The following is a 20461-nucleotide window of genomic DNA, read 5'->3' on the forward strand; positions in this document are numbered from 1 at the left end:
TGTCGTTGAAGAACCCACTAGGTTGATTTTAAGTTTCTCACGACAAGAAAAACCGATTAGGGCAATTGTGAGACAGAATTGGCCAATCGTGAGGGACGATCCAGTGATTGGAAAGTTATTACCCTTTCAGTGGCGTACCTAGAGCTTGTGGCGCCCGGGGCTATCCCTCAGATTGCCGCCCTTGGGGGAGGTGGAGGGGGGTGCTGGGGAAAAAGGACGGCGACCACTTGAAAGAGGTCCGAGAGACACGTAGTTTCGCCGCTAATAGTTACCTCGATCATGCAAGTTACATGCACATACATGACACGGTCCAAGACTACACAGTTGAAAACACCGGTGACCGGCAGTACAAAGGAGAACACACAGACCATGATCTATCTGGAGACTAAGAAAAACTGCATGTGACATCTATCAGAGAGCTGCATGACCGATTACCTGGTATCCCCTCAGCACAATGCAAACATGCACATACATGACACTGTTCGGGGATCCATCATGAAACCGGACACTTATACTCCACCTGAGAATAAACACACAAAAAAGCGTAATGCTGATCACCCTAATACTATGTATAACCCCGCTAAACTAAAAGTATAAACTGTGCAAAATAAATGTGCCGATACCTTCCCTCTTCCTTACTAAACCAGACCCATTCAAACTGTCCTTACCCAAATCTTCCAAACCTTAACAAGTGCCCTGAAAATCCACAACCGAAAGCCCAACTTACTCTTCCACTACTAGCCATTCTCACTAATACAACCATTTTCACTACCTACCAACCTACCCATTAGAATAATATCAATAGGTATAATGTGTGCACCCTTGTGTGTCTACTCCATTTAACTAATTACCCAAACCCACTGTTACCACGGAACATGTCATTGTTGAACTATACGTCTCAAACAATATGGTGAAAAAACCTAATAATGAACCCAACGCTACTTCCAGATTCCATCTCTTGGTGTCATTCTTACCCCACAACACCAACCATGTGATTTCACACACCTAATGATCTCTATAATCGTTATGTACATACATAAACTACGAAATATGAGCTGCATAAATCATTCAGCACGGCAAAAATTTGAATGGAAATAAACATAAAATAATTAAGCAGAGTACAAATGCTATTATTTAAGTAAAGTGTGTTCCGTCGTTGCTTCAGAGTCCATTCAAGGTATTAAAATTATCCACTGTCTCTGAAGCGATGAATGTTCAATATCTATATTTTTTGAAAAATTCATCTTTGAGAATCCTTGGGGTGCAACCTCTTGTCATGACACAGTTACCAGATATATATTACCCATTGCTACTTATTATTTTCATGATTAGTGCTCCCTCAGCTCCACGAGTTTTGGATAAACCTTGCCCTCACCCACCTGCCCCACAGCCCGCTCTTTCGACCTGCCCCGTCCGTCAGAGCAGGCCCAGATCCTCTCAATATAGGCCCGACAGTCGACAGATGGTCTGTGAAAACGTGGCAGACGGGGTGACCGTGACTCAGAGGCGTTACCCCTTCGCCTTCCACGTGGGGAACCCACTTTTACCCACCCAAAGGCAACAAGCCAGAGGAGGGCGCAGGAGTGAATGTGGAGAAAGTGCATGTGGAATTAAGACGATAAATATGAACATTGCCGGCGCCATCTTGTGTAATGAAGGCCCCTACGAGCACGTAAGCGGCAACCATTTTAGTCACTGCAGCCATTTACCACATTGCTGGTCACCTGCACATCACCCCAGCTGCCCTCATCCGCCCCGCGCTCTGACTGAACCCGAGCACACATACCGGGGTCGTAAAACCATGTCAGCATGACAATACCCTAGAGCCACTTCCCACACCAAACCCACTTGTCCTTTCATCCTCTGCACGCAATCAGGCCTCCCTGATAACCTCCTCCACTACACCTGGCCACTCAATCCGGCCCCAGGCGCTAACCCACCCCTGCAGACTTAGTTTATTGCCCATGTAACAACAGAACTTGCCTCACCAACAAAGGGGCCGGAATTTAATCAGTGACCCGACCCCTTTGATCTGACCGATCCCACATGTTTTAGGTCCTGTCAGAATGTCCAGCTGCGAGATATCGATCATCTGTAAGATCCGGGTGGAGGAACATTTGCTACTGGACTTGTGTGAGAACTAGCTTAAGGCGGGGATTCCAAGGATGTTTCACTATGTAATAAAGTAATGCCAGGAATGTTTGACCATGCAATAAAGTGACGAAAGAAACATATAAAAGGCCAGGCCTTAGAGATGCAGTTAGAGCACCTGCTGACGATAGACCCGGTGTTGGATGCGATGTACTCTCCTCTAGAGCAATAAACTTGTTCTTCGCCTTCCAACTGCCAGCCCCTGCCTCGTTATTTTGATCGCTATTCTTAAGGTGAATTAGAGGTGGTTTGTACCAAGCAGTATCGAAAGTCTTGGGAGTCTCGCTGCTTTTCATCACGCACCCGTGGAGGCGGGTGACCTACAGGGTGACCCCGAGGTGTTATTGCAGCACACCACTGCCCGTGTCCCGGGTCACTGACGGACTGTCTTCGGGGGCACCAGGGACATGTTTATCGCGGAGCCAACACAGTGCACCCCATGGGTAGCTGAGGACACATTTTACAGCACAATTAGGACCAAAATAACTTCATCGGCAGCTCAGTCAACAGACACGGGCCTGTGTTGTCATTTTCCCGTGCCCCTACCTGCGTCCCATACTTTTAGTGACCCACAGAGCGGTAAGAAAGTCCCATGTGTGCAACGCTCTTCCTACTGCACGCAGAGGAATTCTGAACCAATTTACCTTTCTGTACTAAAACCCCCGGCGGTGCTTCCTTTCACCTCTAGTCTGTACTTCAACGGAACTTCCTTTCACTGGCCCGCTCTGTACGTCACGGTGGTGGTGGCGGAGTGCGCTGCAGGCAGCAGTTGCAAGCAGCAGGTGGCGGTGCGCTTGCACTTCAAACGGGCACTGGTGGCCTGTTGCAGCGCCCTTTATAATTTATTTGGGGTAAAAGGTAAGTGTTCTTGGGTTTCAACACGTAAAGGATTCTATAAGTGTTCTGTTTCTAAGACTTGCCAATATGGCGCTAACACCACAACATATACAACTGCATTTAGCGCTAGGACTTGCAACATAGGACAACACCTCACTTGTAAGTCAGAATACGCAGTATATGTTTTAACGTGTTGCTGCAATCTGAAATACATAGGCAGCACCAAATTGGCAGCGCATAAAAGGATCCTCCAACACATACGTGCCATTGATATTAATGAAGAAAGCTATTCAGTGGCAAGGCATTTTAAGACCAGCCATAACATTGACCTTAAGCATCTGAAATACTATGTTGTAGAGGCCGTAGCCCGCCAGAAAAGAGGTGGAGATAGGGAATCGAAATTAAGGAGATTGGAAACTACATATATCTTACAATTCGATTCCAAGCATCCAAGGGGCCTGAATACCAGTGAAGATCTGTACACATGTTTATGAGAATATAGGTTGAATGTAGGTTGACTGATATGTGGAGAAACAGACAAGATGGAATACTCTGACATGAGATACAGAAAGATACATATACCTTCTCAAGTAATGATTTTGAATTTGCTGTTAAAAACATGATTTTTAATTCTGCATTTTAAGGTAATTTATATATTTATGATATTTATGGCTTAATTTTAGAAATCCTATGTGGAAAGTGTATTGTATACTTCTAATTATTTAATGTGACTTTCTGAGGGATCAAATATTTGGTATTCATAAAATATATATAAAAGTCCTTAGCACAGATGCACTTTATAATTGATGTTTTTTGCACAACTTTATACGTTTCCTATTGGTGAATAAATATACACAAACATATAATGTTGGAAGTGGACTATGATCAATAGGTTTACAAAAGGGGCCCTTCAAAGAATTTGCTTCGTGGTTCTTACTATGCTGGAACTAGAAACTGTTGAAGTGTTTTAGTATAATTTGTGTTATGTTCACGCAAAATTTTGATTATTGCACTGATTAGGTATGCACATTATATGGTTTCTTTAATTGGACATGGTTATACTTTTAGGACGTGGTTCATGCATTTTAAGCTGATATTAATATATATATATTTTTATATATATTTTTATATCTTTGAATCGGACTAAGTATGGTATTTATTGGCCACCTTACAACATTTATGTTTTTATTTTGTGGCCAACTGATATGTGAAACTATGAGTATTTTTTCCATGTCCATGGGATTGTCAATTGCACTTGCACTTTAAAAGGGGAAATGAAATGCTAATGATTTTTCATGTGATCAAGGGCTGGATCGCCCGAAACGCATAATGGCAGAACTGGCAAGAAAACTAAATAAATTTGCACAGATACCTGGGTCCACGCTAGTTTTTCCTGGATGGAAGTGGAAGCTGAGAGCGAGTTGAGGAATATATATATGTTTTCAATTTAAAAAAGTGACAAAGGAGATCCCTTGGGGACAAATACTTGTGACACACAATGGTATTTGGTTAACACCAAATTAGCCCATATATTAGAAATAGATATCCACAAACCAACCACTAAATTGTATAGTTACTCTTTATTTTTTTATATTAAAAAGCTTGTTTGAATTTTGCCACAAAATTAAAAACAGTACATAACAAATGCATTCAAAAACATGTACAGTTGCATCATATTAAAAAGTGTTTTAACTATTAAAAAGACAATTCTTTGTTAGAGGAATTGGCCAGTACAATACAATATAAAATACAAAATCATAAAAAAGAGAAAATGAGGAGAGAAAACAACAGACAATCCTATTTGTCATATGAATACATATCAGGGAATCTTAATGTAAACCACTACTCCAGGACACACTCTACTTTTGGTGTCTATGGGGTAAGCTCTGTCCCTTGATTATGTGAACCGGGCGTCGACGCGTTTCGATGGTTTAAAAACAATCGGCCATCTTTTTCAAGACCAAATATATATGTCTCTCCTATATCAGGCACTGGATGGTTGCCAATTTCGAAGAAATCCTGTAAATAGACATACTTCAGTAAAAATTACATGTATAATTGATCAACCCTATCTTAATACAACGATATATCATTATTCTTACATGGTTATACTCTATTCTGCATTTATATTGCACAGTCTGTCCATAATTCATTAGACATATTGCCAACATCCTAAGCCAGCAAATTGGGCTTTTATGTAGTAATCTTCATTGTGGCCCATCCATATAGTTCAATCTAAACCTGCTTCTATATAGTATTGCAGACATTGGTTACAATTATACCATCATGATTCAGCGTACTCATGTTACTACTGTTTAGTGTACCACTGTTTTCACTGAGGGATCTCACCAAAACATTGTTTTAAATTTGCATATTTCTTATATATGGGCTATAAGTGTCCTTCATCTCCACCCATTTTTATTGGGGCTCTGGGGACGTTATATCTCTCACTCCCTCCTCCCTTACCCCCCATCCTGAAGGACCTGTCGGGCAAGGGTAAGGTCTTCTTCATATTTGTACCTCAATTTAAAAAAAACAAAGGTTAAAGCTTAGAAATAGTTGGGAAAACTTTTTTTTACTCTATACAAACCAAATTTAAACTACACAAACTTTGTAAATGGAAGTTATAACTATATCTTCTGAATTTTTAATGTATCCACCACCTTCAAATTACTAGGAGTAGCTCACATCCATACACACTGTTTAGTTCGCTAACCAGACAACACTAACCCTGTTAGCTCTCTACCATGCACTGTGTTTGTTGAGTGTCATACAGTGTAGTACAGTGGCATAGAGTAGATTGGAACAGAGTGGAGTACAGTGGCAGATCGTGTAGTACAGTGTTGTAGAGTGGAGTTGCATACAGTGGAGTAGTGTGTCTGATAGTAGAGTGTTGTAGAGCGGAGTATAGTACAGAGGCGTAGAGTGGAGTATAGTACAGTGGAGTAAACTGGGGTGGAGTAAAGTGTCGAAGGCTATAGTGTTGTAGCATATAGACAAGTAAAGTGTCATGAATTGGAGTATTGTTTTGTACAGTAGAGTGTAGTGGCATGTCATACAGTATTGCAAAATGTTATCCACAACAGTAGTGCAGAGTGGTATACAGTCTAGTAGAGTTTTGTGGAGTGGAGTGGTGTACTGTACAGTACAGTGTTGTGAAGGGTAGTAAATTGGATTTCCATACCGGTTTTTAGAGTACAATGGCATAGAGTGGTGTAGTGGAGTGGGATACAGTGCAGTACAGTGTCATAGATAAGAGTGGAGTAAAGTGGGGTGTAGTGGCATACAAAGAGTTGTGTACAGTGTTGTTTAGTGGACTAGAATATTGTAGAGCATCATTGAGTGGAGTAGAGTGCTATACAGTGGCATACCGTATAGAGCAGTGTTGTACAGTGGAGTGTAGGGGTATAGACTGGAGTAAAGTGTTGTAGAGTGGCATAGAGTGTAGTAGAATGTTGTAGAGTGAAGTTGCACAGAGTTCAGTGTGTGTTAAAGAGTGGAGCTGCATAGAGTAGATTGTTGTACAATAGCGCAGAGTGAGGTTAAGTCTCATACAGTGGAGTGGAGTGGCGTTGCGTAGTGTGAAGTAAAGTATAATAGAGTGTATTGGCTCTTCACATTCTGTAGACAGACCCCATCATTTTGCACTTTACCACTCCCTCAATTGCAGCGCCAGTGTTATCAACCCATGCTTCAGTGCCTGAAAGCCAATGTGAACAGTTGAGAGGGATGCAAAAGCACCAGGGCTAATACTGATTTTCCCTTTTCTCACCGGCGCGTCCTTCTACACCTCAGGCACATGTACCTGACCCACTGAGAATTCTTCCCAGTCTAAAAAAAACGTCAGCTACCATATGCTCTAGTCCATCTGAATGTTTACTTTATCCAGAGCTAGAGAAGACGAGAGTGTTGTGGGGCTTTGTGTGCTGGTACACCGTCACCCTGCCAAGGGCTGCACAGTGAAATATTCAAGTAACTATTCTGAGATTCTGTCTTGATGGACTATATATTTTTCCTTTTTTAGATAAATCCTGGAAGTAAAGCAGCGCTTGTTAATCTCTGCCCAGGAGATGTTATCCTGGCCATTAATGGGGAGAGCACAGAGACTATGACGCACATGGAAGCCCAGAACAAGATCAAAGCTTGTACAGACCACCTGATACTATCCGTCAAGAGGTGAGTCTATCAACAATTTAGAGTTTGGTTTTCTGTTTTTCTGAGTTTCATATTTACAACAAATTTGAATTTAATTGAAAAATGCACTTCAGGTGTAGTTTGCTTGTTTCAGTATTTTCCGCATAGCCACTCCTTACTTTCGCCAGTGTGAGAGCTGGTATAGAATGTTGAGCTGAGGCGGTTGGGGATATGGATGTTAACGGGCAGTCTGAGGTTAATGTCATGGGAGGAAGTTACTGAAGGTTGCTCCTACCAGTATCTGCTTTGTGTCATTCTCAACACGTGCCACTCTTGCCTCCACTGACCACACGAAAGGCATTAAAAACTGTGCACCCTTTAAGTAGTAAGAGAGGAACTGCATGAATGGTGATATGAAAGTGACCACTGTGAAAATAGAGCAGGCGTAACTGATATTGAGATTATAATTATTTTAGATACAGAATACAATATATTAGTAATCCGATTTGAGGCACCCCTTCTGTTTAGGCTGCCTTGAGAGATGTTCTAGGCAGAACTGGAAGGCCTCCTTTTAGAACTTTTTTAGTGAATCAGTCAGAGGTTCCTCTGAAGTTGCTCGTCCGCCCTGCAGTGATGCGGGGTGTTGTTGCTCTGATAGTCTCTAGCTGTGCCAAGAGAAGCCAATTGGAGCAAGTATTCAAATGATAGCTGATGTTTCACTTTGGGGACCACCAACGCTGACAGAGAACCGCATTGATCGAAAATACATAGTTTAGAAGATATTTATGGATAAATATACATTTCCACGGTCAAGCCAGGGCACAAAAAAATGATTGATTTGAAATATTAACCAACAATGGAAACCAATGTGACCGCTCGCCTGAAAATGCACCTCTGTTTGCCAGGGCCGGAATGGGAACCTAAAACAGCCCTGGCAAAAATGACACACACATTCAGCTCCCATGTGCAGAGGGGATGTATGACGTTACAACGCAACTTTTACAACGCACTACCATTACAACGAAATTTTTACTACGCAAAATCTATTACAACGCATACATTTACAACGCAAGTTTTTACAACGCATATACCTTTACAACGCATACCATTACAACGTTAAGTATTGGTAAGTATATAATAATTTTTTTATGTAAATTAATTAAAATGAATATAATTTAATTTAATTTAATTTAATTTAATTTAATTTAATTTAATTTAATTTAATTTCATTAAATTAATTTAATTTAAATTTAATTTTACTTTATTTTTACACTGTACCCCTGTACCCCAAAAACCCAAAACTGACCCTGAACCCTAAAAAAAACCCTTTACCCAAAAACTAAAAACTGACCCTGAACCCTAAAAATACCCCTTTACCCAAAAAACTAAAAACTGACCCTTAACTCTAAAAATACCCCTTTATCCAAAAACTAAAAACTGACCCTTAACCCTAAAAATAACCCTTTACCCAAAAACTAAAAACTGACCCCAAACCCTAAAAATACCCCTTTACCCAAAAACCCCAAACTGACCCTGAACCCTAAAAATACCCCTTTACCCAAAAACCCAAAACTGACCCTGAACCCTAAAAATACCCCTTTACCCAAAAACCCAAAACTGACCCTGAACCCTAAAAATACCCCTTTACCCAAAAACCCAAAACTATAACATTTTAAATATAATTATATACTTACCAATACTTACGTTGTAATGGTATGCGTTGTAAAGGTATCTGCGTTGTAAAAACATACGTTGTAAATGTATGCGTTGTAATAGTTTTTGCGTTGTAAAAGTTTCGTTGTAATGGTAGTGCGTTGTAAAAGTTGCGTTGTAAACGTTGTTTCCCTTGCAGAGGCACTAATGCCGCTGGAACCAGAACAGCCATTTCAAGTTGCCTCGGGGATTGCGTAACATGCACCTGCCACCACTCCCGGAGGACGAAACCGGCCTCCAAGGGCTCTGGCTTCCCAGGGCATTTATGTGGTTTGAATCCAGTGATGGCTGATGTGTAAATATCAACACTACACGCACAGCCACGTGCGCCTTAAAAAAAGGTCACACGGATCGCTTTCGAGTTTAACAAATGCTCTTTGTGACTATTTTGACATTTTCCGACAGCAAACAGTTCCGCCTCGGATGGAAACTGTTAGGTGCATAAACAAACACCAGCTGATTAGCAGGCGGTCTAGTTTCGGGTAAATATTATATTCTGTTCGCAGAGATTAGGGCAGTGTCCAAAGTCTTCTTCAGCCCACACGTTTTAGACATCTCAAAATCTTTATGCAAATATTGTGTGCAAGTGCATAGGGGAGGGACATAACGCTGCATTACACGCTCGGTAAATGTAATCCATTTGTATTTATTCAAGTGTTTGTTTCGATGGAAATGGAAATGCTATGTGGTTTATTGGTTTTCAGATATAGATTATGCCAGGAGTTTGATGGTGACCGAACAATTAAACAGATGATCCCTGGGACATTTACAAGAAAGTGAATCACCGATATTGATTGGAGCATGGGGAGAGAGAGTTGTCTGACCGGCGTGGCAGTCTGAGCATTGTACACCAGGCTCGCTGCTCTAAGAGCAGTTGAGCTGTGGTAGAGACAGTCACGTGATTGCTCTACCCACGTATGCATCTCGTGCGCGAGATAGGTCCACTTTCAATGTCCACTCACTACGTCATTTCAAGTCACCCAGATACAATTGCGCCCGAGGTATGCCTCTGTGTTGCATGCCTCTAAATGACGTGGGGAAACAACGGACATGGGGGCATATTAGCAAGAACCTCGTTAAAATTATCGCCGTTTTAGCGGCACGAAACTGCAGCTAAAACGGCGATAATGGGCTTGCTAATATGCATTATAGAATTTCAATAGAAGCCCAGGTTAGATGTGCAGGACTTCTGACCTGGGCTTGTATTGGAATTCCATAACGCATATTAGCAAGCCAATTATCGCCGTTTTAGCGGCAGTTTCCTGCCTTAAAACGGCTATAATTTTAACGAGGTTCTTGCTAATATGCTCCATGGAGTTGTGTTAGCAACGGAGAGTCGTCAGTCCGTGGTATCCCAGTGCACCTTTTCCAAAGGCACAGAGCCACTTGCATCATCTCGATTTTGCACATTTAAAAAAATTGAGGATTTCTCCTTATGAGCTAGTTCTAAATTCTGCTCGTTCTGTTTGTTTGCCTTGGTGATCTCTCACTAGAAAGCGATAATCACTGGTGCCGTCTATGATTGCCACAAAAAAAGAACACAATGGATCTCCGACTAGTGGGCTCTCTGTCTTGGGAATCTTTGTTCATTTAATTAATTCATGCAGATATATTAACAGTTAATGGCACTCAGCAAATCAAAACTAATTTGAATCGTAACTTAAAATATTGCGTTAGCTAGAAGGCGATATAGACTTCTTGAGGGTGAAGTAAGGCCTATGGAACATGATTCAAGCCATGACCGGACTGGGATCCAAACTCATCCCTGGAAAGAATGTTGAAATCAGCCATACAGAGCAAGATTTCACGAGTGCAATGAGGACATGGATGGGTGGTGGCAGCCCACCCCTCTCTGAAACTTTCCCCCTAGTCTTTGGGCCACCGGGAAAATGCCAGAGTGGCCTGTCCAGCTCTCATTCAGACTTGATCAGAATCCATGAAATAATACAAGCATGCTGCCCTTCGTGGGTTATGTTTCGTTATGTCATGTGTATTTGTACAGCACACTGTTACCCAGTAGGGTATCCTGGGGTAGCAAGTGTGGTTCTAGCCTGGCTTAGGGCTGGCGAGTGGGTTATTCGAAGAGCCAGATCTTTAGCTTATTGCGAAATTCAAGAATTGAAGCTGTGGCTCTGATGTGTAATGCAGGTTATGCACGATGTAGGAGATGGCTTGACTGCCTTTTCTGGTTCTGTGTATGCTTGGGATGTGTGCAAGGAGGAGTGTAGAGGTGTCTGGTAGGTTTGTAAAAAGAGATTTGCGTATTGGGGTAGTCTGGGCCTGTGTTGGGGAGAGCTCTAAAGGTGTGTGTGAGAATTTTGAACTGGGCTCTTTTGTGTAGTGGAAGCCAGTGGCTCTCCGTGATGTACGTTGTGATGTACATGCTGAGTGGAAGGATGAGTGTCATCCTGCCCGCCACATTCTGAATGGTTTGGAGTCATCTGGTGAGTTGCTTGCTGATTCAGCGTAGCTGGTGTTCCTGTAGTGCAGCTTCTTTAGAATGAGGGCATGTCTGAAGGTTTTGTGGGTGCTGATTGGGAGCCATTCAAAGAATGTTTCTCAGCATCTTCAGGGTGTGAAAGCATGGAGCTGAGATTGTGTTGACTTGGGCGGACATGTTGAGTTGGCTGTCTATGATGATTCTGACGTTCTTGGCATGGGTGTTGAGGGTCGGTGGGATTCAGAGTTCAGTCAGCCAGCAAATTTAGTTTCATGGTGATGGGTCTGTCCCAAATAACTCAACTTCTGTCTTGTCAGTGTTAAGTTTGAGGCAATTGTTCTTCATCCAGTCAGCTTTTTCAGTCTTAAAGATAGTGAACTTGGTGCGTGTATTGTGTATCATGTTCGAGATGGAGGCTATAAGCTGATGACCTCGGCATAGGATAGGATGCTGACAGTGCTTAATATGAGCCACTGTGTTGCATTTTCGTTAGATTACTGAAAATACACATGCCAGTGTTATGGTTTGGTTTGCATTCTGCATTCTATGGAATGTGCCCCATCATGGAATGCAGAATGCAGGCCAGTTATTCAATGACTGCCTTTATATGACGGGAGCCTTGATGTGCAGCCAGAAAAAACTTTTAAACACAACTTAGAGAGCTATTACTTTCAACATGGTGGTGCATGTGAGGCCCACCGGCATTCATTTTAGGGCACTGGCACTTATTTTGGCTCATCAGTCTTTGACCCAAAGCAAAAGAGGGAAGAACACACAAAGGTGAAAGGTGGAGGAAGAGATAGATGGAAAAACCTGCCAAAGGGCGCAAGTAGGAACTTGCAATAGTGCGATAATGGAACAGGGAGTGTCAGGTGGTGGATTAAATAGGCTTGATGCAGAATCAAGACTATACAGTCTTGCTATTTGGCATGCTGACCTCCAGTATATCTAACTGCGGGATTCGGAGGAAAACTTTGGGCCCTTGCTCCTATTCTTTTACAAATTAAATACTAGACATTGATGTTGTAGGTGTGAATGATGCTTGCTAGTGGGTAGAGGGTGGGTCACAGCAAACATCCATGTGGTACTCCACAGACACGTATGTGAGCTTCAAAGAAGTAAGGAGCCAAACTGACTGACTCTGCCCTTCCTGGATCCATAAATCCCAGTCTCATGCAGGCGTCTTACCATATCGAATGCCATGGAGAGTACCAAGAAGGACGAGTACAGCAGCGTCTCCTCTGTCCAGGATTATCTGGATATCCTTTGCAGCAGTAATGAGGGCTGTCTCTATGATGTGGCTTGATCTGAAAGCAGACTGAGTGACTCCAAGGAGTTAGTGGTCATTGAGATGGTTGGTGAGGCATGTGTTTTCCAGGATTGTGGGTGTATACGGAAGCAGGGAGATGGGTCTGTGGTGGAGATGGGTCTGTGGTTGGCAAGCATTGTTGAGTACACAAAGGGTTTCTTGAACAGGGGCCATACTGTGGTGTTGTAATCTGTGACTTTTGAGAATGGACTGCTCTTGGCAATAAGGGTACGATTTGTATGCTGGCAATGTGTATACTCCATCGCAACAGGACATCCTAACCGTCAACACGAAGGCCTGCCCAGTTTAAATGAAGGTGGACCTTTGGTTAGTCTGCAGAGGTGACTCAGTCACCGCTATAGCCAAACTTCACTGACAGCCTGATGGAATAAGGTCAGTTGGAGCAATGGCTACATGTCCACCCACCCAATCAGGATGGGCAGACATATAGCCATTTTTATTAGCTTTCGTCACTGCCCGGCAAACCCTCGCAGTGCGGAACAGTAAAAAGCATATAATGCTCACCCTGCCATGCAAAATGACTCCTTTGGCGAGGGTAGCATGACTTTTTTTATTTTCAAAACTAGAATCCCATTTGCGATTTTGATTTTGAAGATAAAAAAAGAATACTGCTTGGTGCAGGGTTGCATCATCCTGGCGCAGCCCTGCACCAAACAGCGGATTGCATTGACAGGAACGGACGTGATGGCAGTTCCTGCCAATGCCTTATAAATGACTGCCTGCTTGGCGATCATTTATATGCTTCCGCATGGGGACAGAGGTATCTACTCTGTCCCCATGGAGGAACAGCGGGCCGTCCCCCATAACATAAATGACCCAAGTGAGCTACCTTGCCATTGACATCATAACATTAAGTCTGTCATTAAGTCTCAAACAGAATGCTTCACACCAAACTTAACTCACGTGATACGAATTACTGCCAAATACCCCGACAGAAACAATGCGCTATTGAGAAAAAGGAAGGTGCAGAGGGATGATTATGTCCTACAAGCTTCTTAATGATCCATAATGGAAAGTTGATTCACTTTGGTGGGCCTTGTGTCAAAGCATAGGTCCCACGTAACCCCATCTTTTATGAAATCAGGAAGTCTTAGCTTTTCCCGCAAACAGTTCTTTGCTTTCTGGGACATGCAGTCTTGTTTTTCTCATTACAAGTATGGGCGTCCCAGTCGTGGCATGCCAGTGATGTTGGCTGACAAGGCAGATTTGCCTGAAAGTAAAACAAACTTGTAACAGAGAGCTACACTCTGAAAAAAAATATGCAGACGCTGGGATATTAATGCATGTCATTTTCAAATTATGGTTTCTGCCTATTTCTAAATAAGTTACAAATTGTGAAACATAGAATTCTGTCTTATGCCGTGAGGCTGATGTTCCACAGGAAAACCACGACTTTTGCTGGAAACATTGGGGCAGATTGCAATGTGTGCTTCAAGTAGCTGCATGGAATCTGGAGAGATGCTGCTCAGAGAGAGACATGTTGCACGCCCTTTGGGTTTAACTTCTGGAATCATTCCTTTCCACAGTTCTACCCGCTAAGCACAGCAGCCAGTTGGAGCTGCTGCCATATGCAGCGGTGAGGCAGAGAGCAGCGGCGGGGGCGGGGGTGGGGGGGGGCCCGAGTTGAATTGAAAAGATAAATAAACTTACCTGACTCTGCGGCCGCCTCGCGCTTCTCCTACATTTTCCTGCTGCAGCTGTTCCCGACAGTCCCTGGGACAGACCCTCCAACCACTCCAGACGCTGCTCTCTTACTGTAAGAGCAGTGCCAGGATTGGCCTGAGAGGGCTCCTTTGATGCTTTGCTCAGGCATAGGGAGTCTGTGCCATTTCTCCACTGAGCTGTAGAATACAGGTGGGTTAAACCTAACTGCGCATGTCTGCTTGGCCGGCCTTAGACATCCGGCCAAACAGACAGGCTCACTTAGAAGTGCACAACCACTTCCTGTGACCCCAGCTCCTCTCCGCCCTACACACCTGGCTCAGCCAGCAGCTGAAAAATAAAACCATCGTAAAATATTGTTTTATTTTTCAGCAGCTGGCTCTGAGCCAGTGGGGCGACGCTCCTCTGCAATTGCCACTCCACGTGGAGTGGTGTGGCTCACTGGTTAGAGGCGGCAGACCCGGGAGCAGAGGACGGCCCGGGACCAGGGTTCAATTCCCGATGCGGCAGGGTGTTGGACCAGGGTCAGCGGACTCGATAATTCTCGCCTCGGTGCCTACTCTAACTAGGGATCACTCTCGGCAACTCTGGGCATTAGCTTGCCTCATCTCCACAACGGCCCCCCACATACGCCGGGGATGCCTGGTTCCACCTTGGAGATACCCAGTAGGGACCATCTCACAGGGAAAGCCAGGACGGGTTCCCCAGCGGTCTATAGCGCAGAGATACTCCTTCGGGAGTCGATTCTAGCGCGTTAGAAACCCACAATTAATTAATTAATTAATTAATTGCGGAGGAGCGGCCGCGGACAGTAGCTCGGCTCTAACTGACGCTTAGCATGAGCTTATGCCTAGACATAGTTACAAAATGAGAGGGCTGTGTGTTCTGATGAGTCCTCTATCTCATCCAATTCCATTGTCCTCACAGAAATGCAACCACCCACTCCACGTCCTCCGACCCCCAGCCCCCACAACAGAAAGACACTACTGTAGCTTGCAATATGCCTTTCCCATGCACCTTGATAACTTTTGTAGTCCGATCTCTGGTACTTGCCCTGCAGTAGGGACAGGCCCTCACCTGGGCAGCGGCAGGACTCCACACGTGCAGTGGCAATTATCTGACAGTGCTGAGGTCAACAGGGCCGCTGGTGTGAGTGTGACCCGCCTTCTCTTTGCTGGTCATGTATGTGGGCCATGAACTGTAAAGACACCACTGGTGGTGGTGGTCACGGGAAGGAAAAACGATGTTACCACCCACTTCCCTAGTGTCTGCCTCTGGCCAATTAGAACCTTTGTGGTCACAGGGGGTCAGGCTCCTTGCCTGAGAAAACAATAGGCAAAGTGCTGCCCGCCTTGATCCACGTGGGGTACTCTGCTGGGTTTGGAATTTTTTATCATGACAAAGACATGTGGTATATTCCCAGGCTCACATGCCCTCACAGTGCCAGAGTTCATTTGATCATGTCATGTGAGGAGTGCCACTGTTGGGAATGAAGTAAAGAATTGAGACAGACACTCTTTCCCCACACAGCAAAGTAATTACCGGCTCGATCAATGTTTAATTGAAGCTCCTCTTAGAGTGTGTTTTGTGGGCTGTTGGGCTGCCATAATGCATCGTAGTGCGATGATATGGACAGCAGCACTAACATGCGCTAGTTTAACCACTGACTACTTAGCAGGGCTGCTAATGAGTTGAAGTCTTTTGACATACGCATAGTGAGGGCAAAGGTCCAAAGGGGCCACAAATAGATGGGCTTCATGATGGTGATGGTGGTGGTTTTGTCAGTAGAGATGGCGGGCCATGAGGTCAGAGTCATTTCCTTGGGTAAGATGGAGAGTTATGTTGTGATGTCTGTCGGGTCTGGATGGGGTGAAATTGTCTTAGATGATGGTTATCTTGCTGCAGAAGTAGTGAGAGAGCTTGTCGCAGAGGTCTTATGAAGGGGTGATGTTGGAGGCAGTCACTGGGACTTTGACATTTTCCACAGTGATGCTCTGTTTGCTGGTATTGGTGCTGGCATTGACGAGTCTTGCGAGTTAAGACTGTTAGGTGATCTGGACCTGCTTATCGTAGTGTCAAATGGTGGTTTTATACAGTTTTTTGTCTGCATCGTCTTGGCCCATTCTCCATTTGCACTCCAGTTGTTTGCAGTGGCTTTTTGTCATTCTGACAAGCTGGCTTGTGGTCTAGATCTTGTGGCTGTGCTGGGCTGGAGGGAAGTCAGGGTATCAACACCGGCTGTGGTCTACGTATTGAAGTTCTTGATAGTGACAGGTAGGCTAATGCTGTGTACTGGCTGACATGTTGCGAGTCTGGTCATCCAATCTTCCTCTTGGATGTTGTTCCAGTTTCGGTGAGCCTGCGTCACAGTGGTTGTTCTGTGTTGTTGCGGGACAGGAATGGTGTACTTTATGAGGGCATGATCAAGCCAGGTGATTGTCAATGGCTTGTCGACCGATATGATGTAGAAGGTGGTAGAAATAGGGTCCAGGAGGTGACGGGCAGAGTGTGTGGGTTCTGTCTGATTGTGGATGAGGCTGAGGATGCGTAGTTCCTTGAGCAGAGCGACCGAGTTCGGGTAAGTGGGGTCTTTCATGTGGAAGTGAAATGGGTGACATGGAAAGATTCACTAAGCCATTTGTTCACCTAGGGCTAGGCTGTATGTACTAATGGCTTATGTAATGAGTGTAAATTCACATTTTGCATTTTCTTAATTTGAATCTACACTACAAACGAAGGAGTAACCCTATGGGAGCACATTCATAACTTTTTCCCTTTTCCCCTTTGTCATTTGAGTTCTTTGCTACTTTCTCTGCTTTCTAATTCAAAATAAACCTTTTTGTCAGATTGTTGATTTTTGTGTGATTTGCAAATTGGATAATGCCACCTGAGTTTTATTTATTTATTTATTTATTTATTTATTTAAAGGATTTCTAAAGCGCGTAGTCACCCAAAGGGTATCCCAGCGCTGAACCTATTACTCACCAAGGGTAGATAGTCGAGAGCGAGAGATGACTCAGGGGAAGAGTAGGGTTTTGAGGGACTTCCTGAACCGTAGGAGGTTTGGTTCTGTTCTGAGGTTCAGGGGGAGTGCGTTCCATTTTTTTCCCGTATTGACCGAAAAACGACGGCCACCTATCCGGGCTTTCTTCACCTTGGGGATCGTGATGAAGTTTCCATGTTCGGAACGGAGCGCTCTCGTGGGTCTGTAAGGTGTAATCCAATTCCCAAGGATTGGGGGGCCAGTCTTGTGCAGCACCTTGTGGGCCAGGCAGAGGGCCTTGAACGTTACTCTTTCCCTAATGGGGAGCCAATGCAGCGTCCTCAGTGCGGGCTTGGCTGATGATCTGGCCGGGGTGTTCGTTAGGAGTCGGGCTGCGGCATTTTGGGCTTTTTGAAGAGTTTGGAGAGTGGATTCTGGAGACCCTAGGTAAATGGTGTTGCTGTAATCCAGCCTGGATAAAATTAGGCCTTGGATCAGCAGGAGACGCGATTGAAAAGGCAGTAGAGGGAGTACCTTCCTGCAAGATCTCAGTAGTCCGTAGCAAATGCCGGCAGTCTTTCTTGCCTGTGTCCTAAAGGTGAGATCAGTCTCCAGCCATACTCCAAGACTCTTGACCTCTGTCTTAGGGGTGGGGGGTTCACCCATGCAGGCGGGCCAGATGTTAGGGGGAAGATTCGTGGCGTTATGTCCTAGTAGAAGGATCTCCGTTTTAGAGCCGTTTAATTTCAAGGCAGAGTCACTCATCCACTGATGTACATTGGATAGGCAATCGTGGAGGTTGGAGGGCTCTAGCTTGGGGTGGGAGAGCGTTACCACCAGCTGTGTGTCGTCGGCATAGCTAACTATAGAGATTCCAAAGGGTGACACCAGTTCCTCCAGTGGGGCCATGTACACGTTGAACAACGTGGGGCTCAGGGATGAGCCCTGTGGCACACCACACTGGAGGGGAATGGAGGGGGAGCGGCTTTCGCCTTCCCATACTTGGTAGGAACGTTGGGAGAGAAAGGACGAGAGCCATTTTAGCGCCTTGTCCTTTACCCCGATGTTATCAAGACGATGGATTAGGACCTGGTGACTGACCGTGTCGAAGGCCGCACTCAGGTCCAGGAGGACCACTGCCACTGATCCTCCTGTGTCGATAATTTCCCTGGTCTTCTCTACGGCTGCTAGGAGGGCGGTGTCTGTACCCTGACCTGGTCTAAAGCCCGTCTGTGAGTCATTGAGGAGATGGTTTGACTCCAGGAAGTGTGACAATTTTTTATTTGCTAGTTTCTCCGCGACCTTGCCTATCCAGGGGAGGAGTGAGATAGGTCTGTAGTTGGATAGGTCTGCAGGATCTAGCGATGGTTTTTTGAGAAGCCCTTTGACGACGGCCTCCTTCCAGTTTGAAGGGACTTCTCCTAGTGCCAACGATGTGTTAATGAGGGCCGTCAATTGAGGGACTATGGTCTGCGAGATGGTTTTGACGAACCGTATGGGAACTGGGTCGCTGGGGGCTCCGCTCTTAGTGGAACTGAGTGTGGCCATCACTTCCTCTTCTGTAACTGGGCCGAATGAGGCAAGATGTGGCTCATTGGGTGGGGATGACGACTCTTTAGCTCTCCTTCTGATGTCAGGATTAGCGGCAGGAAGGGAGATGAGGATTTTTTTGATTTTGTCGTCAAAGAAGGTGGCCAGATTGACGCATTTTCCCTCCGCTGCTTTGAGGTCCATGGGTTTCTGTGGGGGATCAGGGACTTGGAGGAGCTCTTTGAGGATGGAGAAGGTCTCTTTGGCTGAACAGGAGGAACTTTTTATTTTTTCCTCGTAAAAGGCACCTTTTGCAACGTGGAGGGCTCGTTTGTATGCTTTCATGGAGGATTGGTACGCATTTTTTTCTGATGTCGACTTGTTTTTCCTCCAAGAGCGTTCTGACTTTTTGCACTCCTTCTTAAGGGCGTTGAGGGCGGGTGTGTACCAGGGAGCGGGATTAATTCTTTTAACGTGTTTTAAAGTGCTGGTAAGAGGAATAAGACTGTCTAGGGGGTGGGCTAGCCAGTCATTAAACTCTCTGTCGGCGGAGTTGGGGTCCGTGGACAGAGGGCCAGTGGTGTCGCGTAATTTAGCTTCCCATTCCTCCGGTACTAGTTTATACCACCGTCTGGTGCGTATCCTTGTTTTCTGTTTAAGAGCAGTGGTGGTTTTGAGTGACCAGTGCATAGGGATCAGCATATGGTCTGTCCAGGGCAAAGGGGTTGGATCCTGGGTATTCAGGTTCTTAATGTTGGTGAAAATTGGATCCAAGAGTTGACCTTTCTCATGGGTGGCTTTAGTATTTTGGAGATGGAGATCGGCTGTGGTGAGATCAGCAAGTAAATTGGCTGCGGCATTGTCCGCCGGGTCCAGAAAGTGCAGGTTGAAGTCCCCTAGGAGGAGGAGGTTAGAGACTGAAATAGTTTTTAGTGAGATGTAATCCATCAGGGTGCTGGTGAATTCTCCCAGTAAGCCAGGCGGGCGGTACACCAAAACTCCCGAAAGAGAGATTGATGGAGAGATCTGAATAGTGAAATTACAATTTTCACAGTCTTTGATAGTTCCACATTCCATTCTGCACTTGAGATGGTCTTTGTGGAGTATGGCTAGACCACCACCTCTCCCGCTCGGTCTGTTAAGGCTGCAAATTTGGTAACCGGGGGGTGTTGCATTGACCATGTCAAAGTCACTGTGTGGGGTCAGCCATGTTTCAGTCAGAAACAGGACGTCTAGCATCAAGTCCTGGACGAGAATGTTAGTTTCGTGGGCATGTTTCACTAAGGATCTGCAATTTAGGAGGCCAAGGCGGAGTCCTTGGTGTTCATCCGTTACCACGGGTGTGTAACAGAGGCTACAACCTACATAGGGAGTGTCTTCCTTGAGGATGTATTTGCACTGGGGATGTTTCATAGGGTTCCGGGCGAGCAGTGTATCTCGGGTGTAAGTGGTACGAATATGTGAGTTGGGCAGAGTGTCTAGGCCTAAGGCCGTCTGGGCCCGGACGGGCCCAGACGGGCTTGCCTTTGGCGCGCCTTCGGCGCGCTGACGGCGCGCCCGCTGCGCCCGTCCGCTGCGCGTCCGGTGCAAGCACATGTTTATCAAGGGGATCAGAGATTAGGGGGCGTGGCCTTGAGTGGGCGTGGCCTCGCGCCTCGCGGTTGATGGCGGCGAGAGTGAA

At 45.1% G+C, this 20461-nt stretch overlaps 1 protein-coding gene across 1 annotated transcript in view; it reads left to right on the forward strand.

Moving 5' to 3' along the window:
• Positions 1 to 20461, forward strand: part of PDLIM4 (PDZ and LIM domain 4) — a 617535-nt gene that overhangs the window by 144157 nt on the left and 452917 nt on the right. The window contains exon 2 of the mRNA XM_078653108.1: positions 7013 to 7164. Within this exon, the coding sequence (XP_078509234.1) occupies positions 7013 to 7164 (152 nt within the window). The remainder of the gene's footprint in view (positions 1 to 7012; positions 7165 to 20461) is intronic.

The sequence above is a fragment of the Lissotriton helveticus genome, chromosome 7, assembly GCF_964261635.1.
Source record: "Lissotriton helveticus chromosome 7, aLisHel1.1, whole genome shotgun sequence".
NCBI classification, from domain to species: Eukaryota; Metazoa; Chordata; class Amphibia; order Caudata; family Salamandridae; genus Lissotriton; species Lissotriton helveticus.